The sequence below is a fragment of the Mirounga angustirostris genome, unplaced genomic scaffold, assembly GCF_029215605.1.
Source record: "Mirounga angustirostris isolate CCGP_5_RB_7025 unplaced genomic scaffold, mMirAng1.0.hap1 SCAF_8, whole genome shotgun sequence".
NCBI classification, from domain to species: Eukaryota; Metazoa; Chordata; class Mammalia; order Carnivora; family Phocidae; genus Mirounga; species Mirounga angustirostris.
The window spans coordinates 35,546,716-35,566,667 of NW_026991716.1; the positions used below are offsets into that span (position 1 = coordinate 35,546,716).

General features: G+C 54.3%; 1 protein-coding gene across 3 annotated transcripts in view; it reads right to left on the reverse strand.

Moving 5' to 3' along the window:
• The window catches only part of KCNK5 (potassium two pore domain channel subfamily K member 5), a 38,281-nt gene extending 18,536 nt beyond the window's left edge, over positions 1-19,745 (reverse strand). Inside the window, exon 1 of one of the 3 annotated variants that reach the window (XM_045866829.3) lies at positions 19,163-19,745. In XM_045866829.3, the coding sequence (XP_045722785.1) occupies positions 19,163-19,348 (186 nt within the window). In that variant the 5' untranslated portion in view covers positions 19,349-19,745. The remainder of the gene's footprint in view (positions 1-19,162) is intronic. The other 2 variants (XM_064597570.1, XM_064597571.1) reach the window with 2 other exon arrangements.
• Between the last annotated feature and the right edge of the window lie 207 nt (positions 19,746-19,952).

A 19,952-nucleotide genomic window follows, 5' to 3' on the forward strand; every position in this document is an offset into this window, starting at 1 on the left:
TACAAAACCTGTCTCGATGATACCTGCCACACTCCTGCCTCTTGGTTACACCCACACCCTTGAGAGAAGAGCTGTGGCTGACACCACCCACCTCTCGTCTCGTCTGGCAGAACACACCGGACCACTGGCACACTCCTCCGCACCCACGGGCCTCGAGGGCAGCCCCTCCACCTGCTCCTTCCTCCTTTCCCTCTTGCTTCACCTGCGGCTGGTGGGGTGGCTCTGGGTAATAAGTAACTACCCACCCTTGAAGCCTGGGGTTCTGATGATAAGGAATTATTAAGCTTACCCATTTATTATAATTTGTTTAAGATGCTTAGATGGTTAAACTGTAAACCCCTTCACTAATTAAAAAAAAAAAAAGGTCCAGAGGGGTCTTAGGGGGTGGGTGGCAGGAATTCTGCATGAAGGGCAGGCAGCTTGAGTTTCTCCACTATGTAGGAACCACCTCCCCCGTTGCCTGTTTCTTACACACACACCCCCAACACCCGATCCTGGCCCCACCGCCTCCGAGCATGATCCCACCCGCCCCTGCACAAAGCCCCCTGCGGGATCCTCCTGAGGGCCAACCACCTGTCACAAAATCCTTCCTTCTTGTCGGACTCTAACCTAAATCCCTCCGGCTGCACTCCAAGCCCATTTCCTCTGGTTCAATCTCCAGCTGGAGAAGAACAACAGCTGGCCTCCATCCTCCCTGGAATAAATTGTACCAGAAACTACCGGCCAAGTGGCAGGGGCACTTTGGAGTGGATGGTACACCCCCCACTGTGGGGAGGTGGGGGGGGGGGTGGGAAGCAGCTTCTGCCTCCATGGCCCCCAAAGCCCAAATCAAATCCCACCAGAAGACGGAGTCCCAATCAGAGACAAGGGTCAAGACCACAGTGCCTGGCGGCGACTGTGAGAATCCCTGGGCCAGATGCAAGGGGAGATCTGTCCTAAAGGGCAGATTCCCCGGATTTTACACACCAGTTGCACCAGGGGCTCTGGCCGCCAAGGCCCCCGTTTGGAGATCACAGAGGTGAGATACGAACAGGATCCCCAAACGGTGTGGGGCTAGGAATGGGAGCCAGATATATGTAACCAGTGCCCCCCCCCCCCAGTGCCACCCCTACCCACGTAGGTTATGAAAGCACAGGGCCAGACCCAGTGCAGCCGCCTCAGCCTTCTCTGCCTGGCAGGGACGGACGGCCCCCCGGCCCACCTCCCATCCCCAGCCGACTGGGGCGTGGACGTGACCGGGGTGAAGAAACAGAGCCGTTTTGTGCTGAAGGTATGGAAAAGTACAGCCAGGCCCTCCTCGTGCAGAGAGGCTGGGTGAGGTGAGCAGTGGTGTGGGGGCTGGAAAAGCCTCCCGGGCCCAGATGTGGGGCCCAGGACCAGGCACAGTCCGGGTGACAGGAAATGGAAACTCTCCGGCATGGCATAGCAGGAGAATCGTGCCTGGGAGACAGCCCCATTACGAAACCCACGAGGCAGAACGTATCAGGACTACGGTTCGCTCGCTCGCTCCTACATGAGGGCTGTGATTTTAAGCAAAAGCATTTCTCAAGTCTCCTTAACCCCCTCAGCCCCCCACCCCAGGCTCTGACAGCCCTCAGTCTTCTTAGCCAAGTGCAGGAATAGTGAGCGCTCAGGCCTGCACAAGGTCAGCTATCCCCCACCCCAGAGGTCATGACCTCCACTTCTTCACTTGTAAAATGGGAATAACACCACCTCCCTACCAACTCTCAGGGTTCTGGGTCCAAAGGCTCGGTGGACGTGGACGTGAAGCGGGTGCACAGGCAAAGCTAGAGATGCTCCTGACTTAGAAACTTACAGTTTCTAAACGCCTAGTGTTGTTGGGGTAGGCTTGCTTTCAGACTCCTGGTGCATTGTGTGTGGCCCCCAGGGAAGGCTCCAAGGCAGGAAGGTAAGTGGCACCAGATTTCCAAGTCACCCAGGGGTCAGGCGGGAGAGCGAAACCCGCTCCTCATGTGGCTGCATCCTGTCCCCCAGCAGAACTCAGTTTCCCACGAAACGCTCTACGTGGGAGGCTGGTCCAGGGAGGTCTGTTTGCCCTCAAGCCTGCTGAAGACGGCTGTCTGTCCTGTGCCACTGAGGGCCAAACAAGTGACCCAACAGTAGGCTTCCAGGACACAGCCTGTCACCTCCCAGGATGAGTGGCGAGACAAGATGGTAAGATGGGAACAGGGTTCCCTTCCCCCTTACTCCCCCCAGGGGCCCTGGGGTGTGCCCCTCTTTGGAGCGGCAAGAGGGCAGTTGTGCCTGCCTACGAAGGCCACATCTGGCCAGGCATCAGCCCCAAGCCCCATGTGGAACCTCATTTAACCCAAGGAAAAGATGGGGCCAGAAGCATGGATGACCATGCACTGTGCAGCTCAAAGTCGGGTCTACCGGCCAGGTATTTGCTGAACACTGGCCACACGCCCTGATGCTGTGAGCCAAACAAGCGAAGTGCAAGACACAGGCCCCACCTCGGAGGACTCGCTGTCCTCACCAGAGACAGGCAGGCAGACAGGAAGTTACTCGATGGTGGAAGATACCACAACAAAGCAGTGGACAAATGTCAAGGCCAGGACAAGCCCTAGGGCTCGAGCCATGCCCTTCTCCAAGTCCCAGCAACTGAGCACAAAGCAGGACAAGAAGTCCAAACACAGATGGGGCAACCCAGGCTCAAAAGACACAAATGACTAGAGCAGAGCCATCTCCCAGTCAGACGCTAACCCCAGCTCTGAAAACCGCCTGTCCCTACTCCTGGCCTGCCCTCCCCACCCAGGTCTTCCACCTTTCCCTGAGCCGGACCCCAGAAGGATACTGGAAAACCCCTACAAGTTCCATCAGTCACCCCTTCTTTCATTATTTCCAGATTTGTGATGGAAGATATGTTCACAGGTCTCACCCCAAGGGGAAGATGTGCCCCTGTGGCCGGCAGATTCACCCAAGTGGTGAACCTGAACCTTAAGTACAGTCTTCCCTCCCAAGGACCGGGGAAGAGTTGATGCTTCATGGGAGATGGGCAGGCTGAAGGGAAAGGGGTGGAGCAGGCGATCAGAAGAAGGAATTGAGACCCTGAAGCAACAACTGGAGATCCATGAAAAATGACTAACTCGGGGCGCCTGGGTGGCTCAGTCGGTTAAGCACCTGCCCTCGGCTCAGGTCATAATCCCCGAGTCCCAGGTTCGGGCCACACATCAGGCCCCCTGCTCAGTGGGATGTCTGCTTCTCCCTCTGCCCCTCCCCCTGCTTATTCTCTCTCTCTCTCTTGAAAAAAAAAAAAGACTAAATTTCCATAGCCTGGTCCCCACCTCCACTGAACTGAGCCTGACCGATGACAACAGGAATGACCCTCCCACCAAATACACACTCATCTGAGTCTGATGTGGCTCAGAGGGCAAGGAGGTCCACAGCTCTCTGCAATCTCATATTTTCTGGGGTGTGAGGGCGGTTGTGCTCACCTCAAAAGAGCCTGCAGGTCTCCAGTGGGTGGGACAGGGAAACCACCTCCTTGCAGGTTCTTGGCACATCATGCTGCACGCTGCTCTGAGGCGGCCAGGCCAGGCCAGCTCTCCCCTCTCCCACCCCAGAGCAGGAATGGAATTTGACTAGACACCGAGAGAAGCCAGTGTGCCATTAGAAACCTCCACAGATTCCTATCAACACGCCAGTGCTGTCCAAGAGAACTCTCTGTGCTGATGGAATGTTCTATATCTGAGCAGTCCCATGTGGCTACCAAGCCTTTGAAATGTGGCCAGGGTGACCGAGGAACTAAATTTTAATTTAAAATTAAACAGCCACGATATTTAGTGATATCACGTTAAAATTAAATTAGTTAGCAGCACGTGGGTTGTGGTTGCCATACTGATCCTACCCAAATTCTCTCCTAGGCAGGGTGTGCCTTCCCCTGGACCCTCAGGTTCACCCCAAGCCTCAGGCTGTAGTCTGCAGCACTCTCCTGATTCTGAATTACGTGCACGCTGACCCAAATCTTGCTGGCTTGTCCTTTTTGTTCATTGGTAAGGCAGGGCAAGGTCTCCCTGTGGCCCTGTGGGGCTTGCCTGAGCTGGATGCAGCATAACACTGGTCTGTGGGCCTCTGGAAGACACCGCCCCTTATAGGGGACATGGACCCCAGCACTGGGTCCAGCCGCTGGGGCTCCCCCTGGGCTCTGCCAGGCATCTCTCGGGGAACCACACTCTCTTCTTGGAGACTGCCAACTCACATGAGTCCAGTCTCCAACAGCTTGGTCTGCAGACCAAAGGCCCAGCTGGTGTCCCCAATCTTTGAAAGCCTTCCCCTCCAAGTATTCAACAGCACTGATGCCCGGAAGCCACAACTTCGGCAGCTAAATTTAAAAGTAATAGCAAGACGCTGTTCAGCAATCACAGGACTGATACCGGGTTTCAGAGTGTGTTCTGTTAAAACCCTGTTTGGCTCTGTGCTTGGTGTTCCTCAGATGTTAAAAATAGCAAGTCTAGAAGTGGCTAATGATATAAATTCAGTTTCTTTGTTTTTAAAGGCAATTCAACAGCATTTCAGAAAACTGGGGAGTCAGAGATAGAAAAAGGCAGCAATCATCCTGCCTCCAACTGAGCACTAAACTGCCTTCTGTTTTTACATCGAGTTTCTATGACTCAATGTGAACAGAACCACACTTGCTAATTTGGGCATCCTGGCTGCCCTCACCCCCAGTCTTGTTTTTGCCTAACTTGAAGTCTGGCTTACAGCTCAGTCCCACTTTGGGAACACCAACTGAAGCACTGGGAGACCACCCCCACCCCAGGGCCTGGGGAGCCCCTGCGCCAGGCATCCCTGTGTCAGTCTGTCTGAGGGGATCCCATCCACAGGCCACGCAGCCCCAACCTGGCGAGAAGGAAGGACCACACTGGGCGCAGAGCAGTGGGGGGAGAGGCTGTAGGGCTGTGTCCAGAGACACAAGACCAGCGTCAGGAAGGGGAGATTTTTTTAAGGCTTGTACATGATGACCCCAACACAGAGCAGGCAGGGAAGCCAGGGGGTTTGACCACATGCAGCTCTCAGCCCTGGAAGATTCCAAGAAGACAGGGCATGCCAAAACAGAGATCTGTGAACTCTGAAGCCTCAGCAGGCTTGGTGCAGAGGGGAACCTTCTAGAGCAGGACCCAAAACTGCCCCCCATGACTCTGACATTGCCCTGCCTGAGCACCGCAGAGCCTGCCCTGGGTCTGGATGCAACACACACCCAGGGAGATGCTGACACTTCGCTGGGCAACCTACCAACCTGTCCCAAGAGGGCAGTGTGCACAGGAGGATCGCAGGGGTGTGGGCGGTCCCATGGCGCCTGCTGGGTGGATGCGGAATCTGGACAGGCAAGACCCCCACAGGGAGGGCAAGGGATAGTTTTCCAGACTAGAGGTGGGCCTAACTGGAAGGCAAAGGAGGGCTGTGAGGGTCCTGCCCCTGGGATTTGGGGGCTGGTGGAAGACAAGCCAAAGGAGAGAGAAATACAGCCTCATGGTTCAGGGTGTTCATTAATAATTACTCCTCACACGGTGCCAGGTTTGCAATGTGATGGGGGCACAGACTGAGGGCCTTGCAGAGCGGAGGAGGGGTGCAGACAAGGCAGAACCCCTACGGCGACATGCTCTGAGGGGAGGTGGCGCCTCTCCGGAGAAGGACGGGGAGACTTCCCTGACAGCCACAGCCTACAGCAACTTTTCTACCTTGGGGCCCCTGAGGCCCCCACAACGTGCCACATTGCTACTTAATAATCCTCAATATACACTGCACGGCCCCACCCCAACCTCAAAAGCAGGGATAATGTCTAAGCCTTCCCCAAATTTCCACAACCCTTAAGCCAGCACTGGGTGTACAGCAGGTGCTCAGTAAGTATCTAATTGGCCTTAGTGAGCAAGTCCTTCATTCAGAGAGGGGCAGTGACCTGGTCTAGTTGCACAGTAAGTCAGCTGAGCAAGTCCCAGGACCCTCTAGTCCCCACCTCACGGGGCCACTCCTAAGTAGATCTCTGGGCTGCAGCTAGCGTCTGGAGGATGGGAGAGACTGGGTGTTGAAAAGCTGATAATCAGGACACCCTCCCTTTTCCTGCTCCCCAGGGGGTGCTGACAAGACACTACGGCATTAGCTTGCTCCACTTAGCCCACTCAGCACTTATCCCTCAGTGAGAGGCAGCCCTTCTACCCACTGCTCCAGGGGGCCGGGATGCCGAGAAGGGAAGAAGGGCAGCCTTCCAAAGCTAACACTGTCAGGATGCATTCCACGCCCCGGGAGGCAAGAGCTTTATTTGAACAGCAGAGACGGGCAAGGTCTGCGGCTGCTTTTCTTTCTCCTCCAGAGGGTCTGTGAATAGGTGCCATCCTGCACCCGAGACGTGGGAGGACCAAGGAACTTGCACTAGACACAAGGGACACCCAGGCCCAAATAAACATTCAAGGCCATGAGGGGCCCCCTCCTGGGGTCCTCAGCATGCTGCAGGATCACAGATCTCTGTCATCAGCCAGCCAGGCAGGATCTGAGTGGCATTTCTACTCCAGGAGAATGGCAAGACTAAAAACTATTCCTTTCCAAGATGTGGACCAGAGTCCTGCCGGGGCTCTTCCTTGGGGGAGCCAAATGGGGGAACAGGTCATAAGTACGGGTTTAGCTGCTGAGGACGTAGCAGGTAATATGGGGACTCAGATGGGAAACCCCACCGCTGACAAGCAGTTGCATGTCCCCCCTCCAGCTCCTTGATTCTTTCTTGGAGGCTCGGTCTCTGGGTCCCCCAACCCACAAATTCTGCAGTGAAGGGTCGGGGCCTGTTAGGTTTGTAAGGATGCTGGAGGAAAGCGGCTGAGGGCAGGAAAGGAGTTGACAGCCCCGACTCTGGACCGTGGCACCCACTTACAGGACCCAAGATTTCCTGCTTTAAAACTTTTCACGCTGAAAATGGCAAATAAACCTATATATGGTCAATGTGGTCAGGAAAACAGTGGTGTCAGAACCCACAAGGCTGCAGAACGCAGTGCTCAGCAAAGGCTAGCAAGCAGGCATGGAGTGCTTTTGGGGTGCGAGGAACCAGTGGGCCCCAATGAGAAAGTCCAGCCCCCCAAGGAGTGGCTGGTAGCCTAGCAAGATGGGTAGGACTGGCACCGATTTAGGACACCACAGTCTAAATGAGAGCCCCTCTGCAGAGCTCTGGATGCAGAAGGCCCAGCTGGGTGACTTGGTTATGTCATTTAATTTCTCTGCTTCAGATGCTTTATCTGCAAAATGAGGTTCCCTACAGCACCTATCTTGCCATTGCTGGGGGGTCGATGCGACGTGGTGATGGTCCTCCCCTGGCCTGTGGCGCCCTTCCCCTCACCAAGTGCCGACCACTGTTACTCCTATGGTGTGACTGTGGTCCTGCCCCCACTGCCACCCTTCCCCAGAGTGGCTTACGTTATAGGCGGACACACACCTCGAGTTCTTGGTAAGAACTGAAAACTTGCGATGGGTCTACAGCATTTTAGAATGTCTCTCCACCCTCCTGAGATGGCCTTTTGTCTATATGGAGGCCGACTGAGATCAAGGGGAAGGGTCCAGAAAGAGGCTGAGACCACGCAGCTAGCAGAGTCCAAATCACACGGGCCACGGCAAGAATGTTGGCTTGGTTTGAGGGAGAAGCCACTGAGGGTTTTCTGAGCTGGGGATCACGACCTGAATCTATGAAGAGCCCCGACTGCCGTGACACTGGCCAGGACAGCTATTAGGAGGTGTGGTGGTCACCTTTCAACCTACCTCTTGGGGACACTGCTTCTAAGAAACCTTCCCTAATTGCCCCACTTAGCTCTAATTACTCCTTCACTGTACTTCCCTGCCCCTGGTGAGCACAGAAACCTGGAGAAAGTTACATAACCTCCTAAGGACTGGGCCTTGGCTCCAGGGCTGTACTGGGAGGCCAGTTAGGTAACCACTAGGCTCCCTCCAGCCTCACAATTTATGATTCACTGCCAAGAGAGGTGCTCAGGGCCTGACCCTCCTCCCCCATCAGTCACCCCTGCCAGCCTCCAAGGCGGGGGGGTGCTCTGGGCTCTGGAGAAACCAGCCAACAGCTCCTTGGGCACAAACACTTGGCGCACAGGGTCCTGTGATAGGACAACTCCCTGGGAGGCATCAGATGCTTTCTGCTCCAGGCTCTGGATGGCCCCAAAAAACATCCTCCTTTCAGAGCTTCCAGTTACCACCATCTCAATCGCTTCTTGTCCCAGAAAAACTCACTAGTTAGGGTGGGGAAGCTGGGACTCAAGGTCCCAGGAAGGGGTGCCCTGGGCAGGTTAGGAAATCAGGCAGGCCAGGTTTAGTGTACGTAGAATTTGTTCTCTGCGCTCCAAAACCCCATCATGATTTTGATGTCAAGGCCATTTAAAAAGGTGATTCGAGGCAGGGTAAAAAATGGCTTGGTGGAGAAAGGCTCTGGACCTGGGCAAGCAGAGCCTCTGTACCCTGAGCTTAGTTCCACAAACAGTCTGTCACCACCCAGCCCCTCACCAGGCCTCAGTTTTCCTACCTAGCAAATGGGATGGTGTTTCACTGCCACACCTCAGTCGGGCCCAGAGAGGTCACAGGAAAGCACCTCAGATGAATGGGTCTGCAAGACCCAAGGCAAGGCCCTGGGTGGAATCTGGGAAGGGTGCAAAGCCTGGGTAACCGCAAGCTTCTCAGGGGTCCTCCGGTGCTGCAGGCAACACTGTGCAACACTCTTGCTCCATTCCCTGGGGTCGACACCCTTGGAGGGCTGCCCTGTGAGGGGGGCCCTCGGGGAGAAAAAGCCCAGTGCAGGCTCCAGCTGAGCCAGAGTGATCAGGTCAGGAACAGCCCGGCCTTGCTCCTGTTCCTCCTCAGCAGGCTCTGAAGGCCTCGACCCCTCTCCACGAGGGAGGGGCAGGGGGTGCTGCTTCCCTCCCCCAGTGTGCCCACTTGCCCTCTTGGGTTTCCACAGTCCATGGTCCAAAGGCATTCCCCAAAAGGCAGGGATGGGGCTCGTTCTCTTTGCAGCAGGTCTCAAACAGGTTTGGGCACATAGTATGTGCTTAGCAAAGATCTGCTGAAGGAAGGACTGGATGGCTATTTGCTCTGCCTCAAGTTCCCTCAAAGCAGCAACCACAGTGAGCCTGGCCCGCTGGCCCCGGGGGGGGCGGGGTGGGACAGATTGGCCTTGTTAATCCCAGGAGAAAAGAGTTTAGGAAAAGTTTATAAAATAAGGGATGGGGAGTGGAAGCAGGGAAGGGGGTTCCCAGAGATAAAGACCCAGAGAGGGAGAGCTGTTCCAAGTTCCTCAAAGAGGACGAGATGGCAATAAACTGAATCTAAAGGTTAACCTGGAGCTGGCGGCCCGGCCGCAGTGAGTGACCTCCATGCACACGTTCTCCTATGATCTCCTGCGATCGTCGTCCCACCGAGATGGGTAACACTGCTCCCACCTTCCGACGGAGCAGCGCGCTCAGGGTCGTACAGCTTGCAAAGGCGCCGTGACTTGGAAAGCCTGTCCCTGACCACTAGGCAACTTAGCCCCACCTCATGAGACTTGAAGGGGAAAGTGGGAGCTCATTTTGATAATGGCATCCCCCCCTCCTCTTCCTCTCCACAATTCCCAGCCTATGAGACCAGGGGCCAGAGTCTGGGCCTGCGCAATTCACTTAGACAAGTGCCTCGATCTTGAAGAGGCCCAGCCCCTCCCGACTGGACATGGAAACGGAAGGTCCACGGGGCTCTCAGTGTCCCCCTCAGAGCCAGACTCACCACTGGGCATCTCGAGGCCCAAGAGACACTGGGAGCACAGCAGTGCTCAATTAAACCCCACAGGCTTACTGTGCATGTCTGTGGACTGGGGGGGTGGGGGAGTGGGGGACGGACACAGGTCCCTGCCCAGGTAGGTCTCCTACAGTCTAGCTGGGCCTAATTTAATAGGCACTCCAAGCCTTCCTGAGTGAATGGATGAATTTACTTGAAGGAAGTGGAGTCCAGAGAAGTGAAATCTGGCCAAGGTCACACAGCACGTACCAGGAGTGCAGGCAGGATTGGAACCAGGTTAGAATCAGCTATTTCCCACAAAGTGGTGCAGATTCAAGTCTGTCAGCCCCAGCGTCAAGCACAGGTCTACAGAGACAAAGGGAGGGGCTTTCAACTGGGTACTGGCCTGGCCATCAAGCACCCTGCTGGGCTTTTCTCTGGGGCCCGGTGGGGGGCCGGGGGTGGAAGCTTCTCCCTCCCAGGAAGAGCCTGGCTAAGCTGCAGCAGCCAGATTACACTGGGCCATGGGAGGTGACAACAGCCACAGTACACAATCCCGCCTAAATATTTCATCAGGAAACCCAAATATTTAGATGGCGGAGAGGAAAAATAGAAAAACAGAATGTACATTTCAAAGCCAGTCAAAGGGACCTGTCTACCAAGGGCCCTCTGAGAGGGGAAGTGGGGGGTGCCTGCCCCCTACAAGCGTACAACTCTGACCTAGGGTCCTACGTGATCCCCACCCAGGGAGGACACACGTGAGGCTATCTGCACCTGGAATCCTCCAGAATGCAAAAGGTTCCACAGGGGCCTGGGACAAGCCAGGACTGAGCAGAGAAAGCCTTGCCACCTTTCCCCAGAGCAGGAACCAGGGCCCTGCTGGAAGGGAAGAGGGGGCCAAATTTCCGTATGTTTAGATGTGGACCATTAATTCTTTTGAGGGAAGGGTTATGGGTGAACTTGAAAGAAATGGGAAATGGTGGGTAACTCCACTAGGAGGAATCTGGTGGGCTTTATCATCGGTATCACCAGATCAGGAGCTCAGTCCATGGTGGGGCCTGAAGCAGGCATCAGAAACAGGCCCTCCCCCCGCACCCTCCCCCCCGCCCCGAGAGACAGAGCACAGGATCAGCAGCTAACAGGCAGCAAGTCACCCATTGCATGTGCCAGGCACTCTGCCAAGTGCGTTTACGTGGACTCTGCGGACATGAGGGAGAAACTGTACTACTGTCCCATTTCGCAGATGAGGAGACTGACCTGCTCAAGGTCACGCAGCTAAGTGAGCATCCTGAAAGCCGTCCCACATCCCTAAGGCTCTGAGGATACCATGCAAGCCTTGCCCTTTCCTGCCTCCAGGCCTCTGCTCCTTGTTTTCTCCCCCCTTTCCACCCCACACAGAACAGAAAGGTCCAGAGTGTGGACTCTAGGTTCAAATCTTCATTCTTCCACTTCCTAGATGTACAACCTCTAGGATGAACGTCTGTGGTCCACTCTGTGGCTCCTACCAGGATGGAGCGCTGGTAAGAGCACCTCCTGCAGAGGGCTGCTTCATATGGATTCATGAGATGAGGCCCCAAACAGTTCACACAGCCTGTGGCTAAGCAAGCGCTCAGCTTGCACCCCACCCCCCACCCCCATACCCTAACCTCCAGGCTCTTTCTCCACTCCTGGCTCTGAAGTCAACAGGGCAGGGTAAGTCTCAGCCTCTAGTTAGCCATGTAGACCTGGGCAAATCCCTTGGCCTCCATTTTCCTAGAAAATGGGCATAGCATTAACATTTAACCCACTGGACTGTTTTCAGGAGACACGGTTAAAGACCCAGCCCAATGCCTGGCATGCAGTAAGAATTCAGCAGGATGCTCACAGGGGCTGCTACCCACACCACTCATCTTTCCAGCCTGCCTTAAATTCCTGTTTCTTTAAATTCAAGAGTAGAGATTAATCTCTCAGTGGTTCACACTTAGAACCTCGAGGTGCATTTACCAATGTCAACCCAGTGATAGGTCCTTTACTTTTCTTCCTCCAGACTGGGGGCTCCCTGAGGGCAGGGGTTATGTGTTGTTCAGAGCCAGAGACCCTGCAGGCCAAGGGGTTCTACAGGCCTCAGGAAACAGGAAGCGAATCCTCTGAGGCCCTGTGACCCTCGTCCATCTCTCCAGCCTCTACCATCTGCAACCCATCACTCAGCACCAGGACCGCATTTCCCCTCATTTCACCACAGTGACCGTTTCTCTCCCTAGTGAGGCTGAGCTCCCGAGGGCTAAGGTCCCTGTCTAGTTTCTGAGGCTTCATTCAGCACACACCAAAATGCTGGCCAGCAGTGAGGCCCCTCTGTGAGCCCACCCCTTCTTTTGCCCAGATCTCTGAAATTTAGGGACCAGATTAACTCCTCACCAAAAACCCAGAGGCCTCAGGCAGCTGTAGAAATCTGGAATATACCACCCTCACTTTTGCATGAAGGGACAACTAAGGCATAATTTGGAAAGGTCATCAAATGGGGGGGTGGCTCTGGTAGGGACCCAGACCTGAGGGGCCCATGGTAAGGGGAGAAGGTGCCCTAACTGAAAGTTGGGTTTTGTGGGGGGGGGCTGTGGGCTCTGTGGGCTTTGGTGGGAAAACCCACACTCCATCACATCAGAAGGAGGAAGGGAGGAAGCATCCTTATCAGAACACCCATGGGGTGAAGGGATCAGCCCACAGAAATGCTGTTAATTTCGAGTCGAATACTCCACTTTTTTTAAGTTGCAACGCCTGTGAAGGAAGAGGGAGCTTTCTGAAATGCTGTTCACTCCCTTACTTGAAAATTGCAAAAATTTGGTCAGTTCAAATTCCTTGGCTAAACCCAGAGGGCTTCATCATCTGACCCTCACCTCTCAGCCCTGTGGCGGCAGCCCAGGACCGTGAGGCAGTTATACTCCTCCCTGAGGGCTGTGGGCAAGAAAGATCCACCATCCCCCTTTATTTGTTTAGCTCTTTAAAAATCTGGTTGATACACACCCAGAAGAGGGAATCTGGATCATACGGTTCCACTTTTAATTTCCTGAGGAACCTCAACACTGTTTTCCATAGTAGTTGCACCATTTTACTCAAAAGAAACAAATATTATATGATTCCACTTGAAAGGTATTTAAAGTAGTCAAAATCACAGGAACAGAACGTAGATTGCTCATTACCAGGGGAAAGGGGAATTGTTTAATGGAGATAGAATCTGTTTTGCAAGATGAAAAAGTTCTGGAGATCTGTTTCACAACACTGTGAATATACTTAACATGAATGAACTGTACTCTTAAAAGTGGTTAAGATAGGATAAATAATGGATAAGATGGTAAATGCTGTTATGTGTTTTTCACCACAATTAAAAAAAAAAATGTTTGATATTTCTTCTGCTTCAGGAAGGTCCCCCTGATCCTGTGTGAGCCAGACTTGTGTGGGCAGCCCCGCCCCAGAGCAGGGGTGTCTAGGGAGAGGAGCAGTGGCAGGGGACCTAACCCTTAATGAGCACTGACTAAGGGCCCTGAACTGGTCTAGGTAAACAACGAGGGTGCTATCGTGGCATGCCTTCAGAGGCCAGCCCATGACCATCATACAAGCTGCATGGATGGGGCTCTTTCAGCAAGAACAAGGACCCCACAGTTGGTGGGCTGAGTGTCCTCTATCCATGTCAACCCATCCTTGGGGAGGATGGACAGGCCAGGCCTCCTCTGCCCTATTTAAAGAGTCCCAGGGAACTCTCAGTGACATCTCTAAGGACACTCGCCTCGACCTGCTCCATTCCCCAAAAGGAACACGGAGAGGAGGCAAACCTATGTCACATGCTTTCTTGTAGTACCCAGCACACTTGGCCTCTTTGTTTTTTTTTAAAGATTTTTTTTTTTATTTATTTATTTGAGACAGAGAGAATGAGAGAGAGAGAGCACATGAGAGGGGGGAGGGTCAGAGGGAGAAGCAGGCTCCCTGCCGAGTAGGGAGCCCGATGTGGGACTCGATCCAGGGACTCCAGGATCATGACCTGAGCCGAAGGCAGTCGCTTAACCAACTGAGCCACCCAGGCGCCCACACTTGGCCTCTTTGTATCACCTGGTTCTGGCCAAGTAATTCTTCAGCACCGGTGGGATCTAGCACCCCAATTTGTGGAAAGACTCTCTTGGGGGTTGTCTCAAGAGTATGGCTCCTCTGTTCCCCAAAGCCTTATACTTCCCTGCTCCCCACTCCCACCACACATAGAGTTCAGAGGCTGAGCCCAATCTGACAGCAAACAGCCAAGTTCAAGATGAAAGCCCTTGGCCTGAGGTCAGAGCCAGCCAAGCACAGCATCCAAAACTGGAGGATTGTTTCTTTTAAACGCCAGACCAGGGGCGCCTGGGTGGCTCAGTCATTAAGCGTCTGCCTTCGGCTCAGGTCATGATCCTGGGGTCCTGGGATCAATGCCCCGCATTGGGCTCCCTGCTCCGCGGGAAGCCTGCTTCTCCCTCCCCCACTCTCCCTGCTTGTGTTCCCTCTCTCGCTGTGTCTCTGTCAAATAAATAAATAAAATCTTTAAAAAAATAAATAAATAAATGCCAGACTATCAATAGGGCAAAACCCCAAGAAAATACTTAGAAGCAACAGTCCTCACCTCCCTTGCAACCCCTCCTATAGGACTCCCCCCACCCCGACTAGAACTTTTCAACACTTGTTAATTCCCACCCTCTGATAAGTCTCTAATACCATGCCATCTGTAATCATCCTAAGGGCTCTAGTAAAACTTCCCAAACGATTCAATGAAAATTCACTTTAACTGTTGAAACTCTAACTAGAGCAGTTAACTGAGGCACATCTATCGATTTAAGAATTCTTATTTTTTTGGCTGCCCTCAACTTTAAGGGGAACATAAACAGACAAGCCATGAGGAGAGGACCTCTTTCTTCCATTTCCTCTCAAAAACCCGACTTCTCTACTTTCCACCTCTGCAGTTCCAGACAGTGAGGATCCAAGTTCACACTAATGACGTGGAGGCCTCCGGGATCTTGGATAATCAAAAGATCTATTGTGTTCCCTTTACTTACAAAGGCAGTTAAGTGGACCAGTGTGCTTTATAATTTCCAACAAGGCTTGAAACAAAAGAGGTTTTCATGTTAACCCTCAATTCTCAAAAAAAAATTCAATTAATGTGCCCCATTCTCAGCATTTTGGTCAGATGTAATTTTAGCACATAATCCCTCGTTATACTTTCAAATTTCAGGAGGAGGATTGGTGTTAGTGATTTGAGGTCAGACCTTTAAAACCGGAATCCGCTTGACTGGTATAGACGGGAACAGGTATAGAGTAGGAAGGTTCCAGTAAATAAAAGGAGAGGGGTCTGGCACACATGGAAAACCTCCAAATAGGATAATGCAGTTTGAAGCTGGTGAGGAGGCCAGCAGGATCCACAAGGCTTCTGGGAACTGGTCTGCTATGTGAGCAGTCTAGCAAAACCCAGAGTTAGGGATGGGGCATGCCAGTGGAGGGCAGGGCCTGGAGCCATCCCTTTCGCACCCCTAGGAGACCTGGGAATCTCAAGAGCCACAGCAGGAACACCCCCTCTCTCCCCACTTTTCCTCCCTCTCAAACCCTCCTAATTCCAAGACCCTACTTGAGGTCATCGCCTCCAGAGAGCCCGCCCTGACCCCTCAGGCTGGTCCTGGGGGCCCTCATGAGCCTCCCTGTCCTGGTGAGCTTATTCATCCTTCTTCCCAGCAGCCAGTTTAAGCCTGGTGGGTGTCTTAATCCATCTTTGCACTCCCAGAGCCTTGCCTAGTGCCTGGCACACAGTGGGCACTTAATAGACGCTTGCTGACTAATTCTCATGTACTTCGGAACACAACACAGTGTGAAACCTGACTCTGCACCATATAATCCTGGGCAAGTTATATCACTGTCCTCATCTATAAAAGGGGTTGGTCACCAAGATTAAATTAAAATAAGAACTTCTATAACGTGCTTATTGGAAGCTCTGGTGCACAGCGAGTTCTCAAATCCTTCCTGTTTATGATCACTGCACACCGGAGGTGAAGGCTGAGGAAGGTTCACTGCTCCCCTTCACCCCAACCCTTTGCTTTCCTGTGCTGCCAAAGGAGGGGTGGACTGATGCTTACCGAAGCCACAGAGGAGGTGCTAGCTTGGCCAGGCCCCACACAGGAGGCCTGCGTGCCAATGCCTGTTCTAGTGGAAGGAGAAAATAGAATTCCCCAGCCGGCCAGAGTCCACCTGAACCAATTCACTGAGCTCGCTTACAGACTAACCAGTCAAGAGCTTCACACGCCCAAGAAGGAGGGCAAAGGTGTACAAGGAGCAGGCTCTGGAGGCAAACTGTGCGATCCTGCGTCACCAAGGCCACCCCAACTGCCCTGAGCTTCGGTTTCCTTATCTGAATATGTAAGGTTGCTGTAAGAAGTAACTAAGGCAGGTTAAGCACCTGGTCAATGTGTGCTCGATAAACGCCAACAACAGGGGGAGACGTGCAGTGCCGGCTCTCCCAAGTCACACCAGTACACACCTTGCCTAACGCTTCTACTTGACCTGATCCTCACTGGCCCCTCATTTTGCAGAGGGGGAAAGAGGCAAAGTTAAATGGCCTGATGGGTAAATGGCCAAGCCAGATGACAAAACCAGCCTGTGCCCTCTCTCCTAAAATGCACATGCCACCCACAATGCCCAAGGCGTGGGGCATTCAGGCAATGCTAACTGCCCTTTGTGGGAACCACTGCAATTTAGGAAGAGGCTGGGGGGGAGCAAGGCTCCAAGGTGGTTCTGAAGGCAGGAAGGAGGGAGACCATGTGGTCAGAGGCCAGTGGGGGTGGGGAAGTTTGAGGTTTGAAAGTTGGCCTCCACCTCAGTTCAAACCACAGCTTGAACAGGGAGGAAGCACCTGACAACTTGGGGCCTATTTCCAAAGATCGAACGAAAGGTGAGGGGCGTGTTGTGTTAACTCCCTTCGTGTGCCTTTGAAAGCACGTGCGGATATTTCCAGGGTAAGAATAACCCCAGCCCAGACTGCAACCCCCCCTTCTAACAGCCCCTCCCAAGAGCCCACCCCAAGCCCAGGAATTCCTAGCGTCGGACTTCTTTAGGATTACAAAGGTGATTCAGAACCTGACAAAACACAGAACCTCAGGTGCGTGTGGCGGGACAGATGGGAAAGAAGTTTGAGTTTTCAAAGACTGAGTCTTCATTTTTCCTTAAGCCAACTTCCTAGGGCTGAAGGCCATGCTTCAAGTCACGGAACAAAAAGCAGAGCCAGGCAGATTTCTGCAGACTAAAAAGTAACGCTAGCAAAAATGCTTCCTCTGGTCAGTTTTCGTGTCTTGGGTTTTTCCTATGATGGGAGGGGACTCGCCCTGTTGGAGAAGGTTTGAGAGTTTTCTGGCCAGGGATGAGGAACAGGGCTGTCTATAATCGTCTCCAAATCAGACTGGCCTGATGCCCAAATCTACAAATTACCTGCCCACTTTTGGGGGGCAATCATTGGCGGGTTTAAGAGGACCTCCAAACAAGAGGCATTTTGTTTGTTCGAACACCTTAAGAAAGCTGTCTAACTTCCAAAGCTACTACTACCAGCTGCACGCGGCTGCCTTACCCCGACACCCCCCCTTTCCCCTCTCCTCGGGTTTTGAAGTTTATTTTCCCACATTCAGCCTTGAATTCTTTCCTTCCTTCCCCTGCTGTGGCAAAGAGGGAAACACTTCGAGGGCAGCTTGATTCTTCATCACCCACGCCTGCCCTCTTCCCCCTCTAAACAAAGCCCTGGAAGAAACTAAACAGCAACTCGTTCTCCGGGGGAATTGTTTCCTCAAGGGAAATTATAAAGTGACCACTCCCCAATGCGCACACACAGGGCAGACACTCATCCAAAGGAGCTCCCGCTATCGGGGGCAAAACCACCCGATTGCCCTCCGAAGCTCATCCTCCCCACCAAACCTCACCTCTCCTGGGCCCCCACTCTGGGGACGGCTGCAGGTCCAGAGGCTCTCCCCACTAAAATCCAACACCCAGCCTGCCCAGCCTCCCCTCTGCTGGCCTCTGAGAGGTCAAGTCTTTACTTGCCCAGCTGCTGGTAAGTACCTATATGCTCATGTGTGTGAATGTCCATTGATTTCAGGGCAAAAAGGAGATAGCAAAGGAAAGGCCTCCTCACCTATTCCAAAGCTTTCAACTTTCCAACAGTCCAGGGCAGGCAAGACAGATGAAGACAGGTTCATTCTCATTTCACACATGGGGAGACTTGAGACGGGTCAAATGAGAGACAACTAGACAACCATAAGATGTTGGGGGTCTGCTGTAGATTAAGTGCTGTTCCTCATCAAACCTCCTTTCTGGCATCTTTTGCCCCAAGAGAAATGTAACACCTTGGACAATCCATCCCTAGTCCACCCCACAATTTAGAACCTTCACCAGCTCTTATACCCAGGTCCTGGTCCTTCCACTGGAGGGAGGCCATTAATGCAGGCCAAGAGGGTGGGTGGTTAAGGCTAAGAGCCTCTGAGAAACTGGAGCAGAGGACCCTGGTCCCCAAACAGACCCAAGGTCCCAACCACCATGGTCAGCCCTAGTTTATCCGAGTGAGGTCAAAGCCATCCATAGAGCAGGAAGGAGAAGAGGCTCCCAATGCCAACCCGGAGGAGAAACTACCCCCCAACACCTTCCATTCTAATCAACCTCTCCTTCCCCCTAAAAAGGATGCCCAAGGTTTTGTTCCTTTGTTCAACCTGCTACTTTCACAAACTTTAAGTCCAAGCCCTGGGGGAGGAGGGGGACTGTCTCCGCGAGATAAGCTCTGCCGGAAGCGTGAGCGCGTCCCCAGCATTCCAGCCATCGACCCCCATCCCGGGAGCTCTGGCGGGACAGAGCCCCCTACCCACTTCCTGAGCCTAGCGGGTGCGGGGGAGGGGAGGCTTTGCTCAGGTTGGGGCTGGGGGACCCTCCAGTAACTCCGCTGGGCTCACGTTCGCGAAAAAAAAAACCGGGCGGGCACGGCACCGGCCTGGAGCTGGGAGGTGGAGATGCGAAGGGGTGGCACCCGGCTCGACTCCCGAACTCCGGGAGCGTCTCCAAGTAAAGATAAACGCCTTTATCCGCCCTCCAGCCCCCTTCCAACCAGGGAGGTACCCGCACACTCACACCGAGCCACCGCGGGGCCTGCTTCACTGGGGGGTCAACCCCAACTTCTTCTCTCTGGACAAACTGGGTCCCCAAAGAGTCTCCGCGCGTGGGTGCCTCCAGTGTCTACGGGTGAACCACAGATCCCAGCAGCCAAACCCATGCGAGACATCCTTTCCTGCTACCCCCAGGACTACCCACGGGGACTGTGAGTTATCCAAAGCTGTGAAGGGCTTCCCTTCAGCACTCCTAACGCTCCGGCCAGCTTCAAGTGTCCGTAGGGGCACGGACGGCGGCTCACCTGTAAGATCTTGTCCAGGCCCTCCTGGCCCAGGCACGGGAACTCCTTGAGCAGATGCAGTTTCTGTGTATAGTAGTTTTTCTTGGCCTCTTTCCAGTGCGGCTCCTCGAGCACCTCGAAGATCGCTGCCCCGATGGCCAGGTAGAAGATGATGGCCGAGGTGAGCAGTGGGCCCCGGTCCACCATGGCTCCTGAGCGGCCGCCTCCTGGAGAAAGCCTCCCCTAGCCCCAGCGGCTCCCGGTCCACGCGCCCTCCAGCCTCTGGAAACAGCTGTTTGAATTTGGAGCTCCGCATGCGCAGTGCCCTATTCCCCCCACCCCCCGGCGCCGCTCCCCGGACAAAGTTGCTCCTTCAAATTGGCCCACCAAGCGCGGGTAACTGTACGAAGCGTTGCTCCCGCAGGCGGGCGGAGGTGGGGGCGGGCGGACACCAAGCGGGGGGCAAGGGGGCGCCCTGGCTCGCGGGGGTAAGAGTAGCTGGGGGAACTCAAGGCCGGACTCTGGGGAGACACGTGGGCCGTCCTCCGCGAGCCACAGCAGTGCGCGCCGCGCCCGCCTCCGCGCGCCTCTTTAACCAGCGCCCCGCGCGCGCCCTCCCGCGCCCAGTCCCGCAGGGGAGGGGCCCGCGCAGGCCCCGCCCCTCGCCTGCACCGCCCCCGCGCAGGCCCCGCCCCGCGTAGGTCCCGCCCCGCGTAGGTCCCGCCCCGCGTAGGCCCCGCGGCTGGCCGGACGGTCACCGCGAGGTGCGCGCTGAGGAATTCCGTGCTGCGTGCGCTTCCCGGGCCACCGC